The 2,621-nt window shown below is 41.1% G+C and overlaps 1 protein-coding gene across 1 annotated transcript; it reads left to right on the top strand.

The window, feature by feature from the left end:
• The first annotated feature begins 494 nt into the window (after window positions 1-494).
• LOC109478221 (slit homolog 1 protein-like) lies at window positions 495-1,622 on the top strand. Its single transcript, XM_019779679.1, has one exon. The coding sequence runs from the start codon at window positions 495-497 to the stop codon at window positions 1,620-1,622; it is 1,128 nt and encodes a 375-aa protein (XP_019635238.1).
• Window positions 1,623-2,621: the final 999 nt, after the last annotated feature.

The following is a 2,621-nucleotide window of genomic DNA, read 5'->3' as shown; positions in this document are numbered from 1 at the left end:
CAGGTCATTGACTTAATTTGTTTGGAGAAGAAGAAGAAGAGGAAGAAGAAATAGAGCAAAAACAATCTGTTTTCCTTCTACGAAGATAGATATTTAAGTGTTGTAGTTGTATATATCATAACATACCATGTTGTCTATGGTATCTTGTGCCAAAGCCAGTCAAATTGTATTATAAGACCTGAGTAATGTATACAAAGTAGTAAAATGTAGACCAAAAAGACGTAAATCGATCTCACTGAGAGAGAAAAAAACACCAACATTGTTTACAACATCAAGTATTAACGCTGCCGTGAGCGTTTCCTCGACTTTGTATTAATCCCGAAATAGCGGAAATTCCGCGACACGATATTAAATAAAAATTCATATGATATGTCTCGCTGCATAATGCAGCTCCTTTGGTAAGCAATTGGTTGTCCAGAGCGTTTTTTTCGGAGGCAAACACCAGACATAAGCGGACTGATCAACGGAAGGCTCTGTTAAAGAAAGGAATGACAATGGGTCTTTCTGCTGTGTTCATCTGTATGTTATTCTTGTCATCGCTGTCTCATACAAAAGCCTCCCAAGCAACGTCTTGTGCTAACGTTTGCAACCCCTGTCGCCCGACATCGAACACCGCAGCCTGTGACTACCTAGGTTTAACCTACGTTCCCACTAACTTCCCGGCCGGCGTGGACAAAATATATCTTGAGTGGAACGAACTGGAAGTCATCCCTAGTTCGTCGTTTCCAAACGTGCCATCCGCAACGCACCTAAACCTTTCCTACAACAAGATACGCGAGGTAGAGAGGCAAGCGTTCAAGGGCATGTTGAAGATCCGTACCATTGACCTCAGAGGAAATCAACTGACAAAAATCGACCACGACTTCTTCGGACTGCTACCAAAGCTAACGTTCCTGTATCTACAGAACAACTCAATATTGAATGTGTCATCCACAGCTTTCACTGGGGTCTCAGCTTTGCTGAGCAAAGTGTACTTCAGTGACAACTGTTTGAAAGACATCCCATGGCAAGCGCTTGAAATGTTGAAGATGATCTCCGAAGTCGACTTCGACCGTAACAAGATTCAAACCTCCTCAGCCCCTCCCAAGCTGCGAACTCTAATGCCTATTGAAGTTTCAGTCAGACAAAACCCGTGGCACTGTGACTGTGAGCTGACCCCTTTCGTTAAGTGGCTTCGCCAGGGGAGTTACGTAAAGAGCCCGTATAACCTGACCTGTGCAAGCCCCAGTGATCAAGAAGGCAAAAAGCTGGTCACTCTAGACGAGGAAACCCTCTGTGGCGTAACTCAGACATTAGACATGAAGAGCACGAACACTGCAGATCCTGACCGTGGTATCTTCTTCACAGCTACCCCAATCATGAATCACACCAATAGCAATGGAACGGACTTTAACACAAGTCTCGCCCTGAACAGTGAACAGTCGAATGTCGTAACTACAGGTGAGGGAACCATCGACTATGTGCTGCTATTACCCGTTGCTGACGCGTCTCAGTTTGAAAATAACGGTCCACATAAAGTGGCTAGCTGCATAGCCGTATTGGTGGTGTCAGCACTTGGTTTTACATACTTCCTGTACAAGGTTATCCGTAGCAGGAAGACTGTGAATCATCAGGTAACGTAACAGCTTAAAAGTACTCAATGTAAAATTTGGACATGTATAATTCTAAGGTCAATTTTTGGTTATTTCTTTACGTTGTAACTCAATAGTCCACTGCATAACGATATTTAGGGAGCATGTATGTATGTAACTCTGTTGCATTTATAAGTGTACGAAATGGGGGAAAGGCTGCTAAACTGTACTTAAGTGTGGTACCACAGAAGAGAACATGTTACGAGTTGTTTTGCACCCATGTAAATACAAGTAATACATATTACGTCAAACCAAAGACTTCAACAAGTGTTTAGCACTTAGCATGTACAAGAAAGAATATGATGGTTGACTACGGAGATTAGCACTGCCCTATACATTGGCAGTTGTTGGAATCAACTAACTAACTAACTAGTTCACTAATAAATCTGGCAGTTTTTATCAGCAGATTATTCTATTTACTAGGATTGCGGAAGAATTGACACAACAGGTACGTGACTATCATCTTTCATGAGGTCGGCCCAGAGATCCTAATGCGAACTGTTATCTATTAGGCCACAGCAAATAATTTTATGGACGACATCAGAGTGCACATTAATTTTCGCCTGATAAAAAAAAAGAACTTTTGTTGCCTCCTAAAAGTGGTCAACATGCCGAAAATGGGCTACGATGCCTGTTGCTATGCCGTAAAGTGAATCGCAGATGAACATGAAGAGAGGAGTAAGACAAGGCTATGATTTATTGTTTTCTCTTTTACTTTGATGCAGTGATGCATTTCATTCCTTTTATATGTCATGTTTACTGAATCAAAACCATTTGTGCAATGATTGAAAAGTTGATGTCATCCATAAAATTTACTTGCTGTGGCCTCAGAAAAAGAAAAATATTGTACTGAGGAATTAACCTGTTTACATAAGGAAGTTTGCATTCTCCTTCAATTCTATTTTGATTTCATATTTACTTTAAGCCAAAAGAGGAGAAATAGTCATGTAACGTGTGTCCAGGCAAAAGTAGAAAACATCCTATTCAATA

This window comes from Branchiostoma belcheri, unplaced genomic scaffold, assembly GCF_001625305.1.
Source record: "Branchiostoma belcheri isolate BF01 breed outbred unplaced genomic scaffold, Haploidv18h27 scaffold43, whole genome shotgun sequence".
Lineage (NCBI taxonomy): Eukaryota > Metazoa > Chordata > Leptocardii > Amphioxiformes > Branchiostomatidae > Branchiostoma > Branchiostoma belcheri.
The sequence above is the reverse complement of the archived record's forward strand: the minus strand, read 5'-3'. Positions and strand labels throughout refer to the sequence as shown.

What these genes read in the sequence shown, in the direction of transcription:
- LOC109478221 (XM_019779679.1), top strand. Translation starts at nt 495, where the DNA reads ATGGGTCTTTCTGCTGTGTTCATCTGTATGTTATTCTTGTCATCGCTG.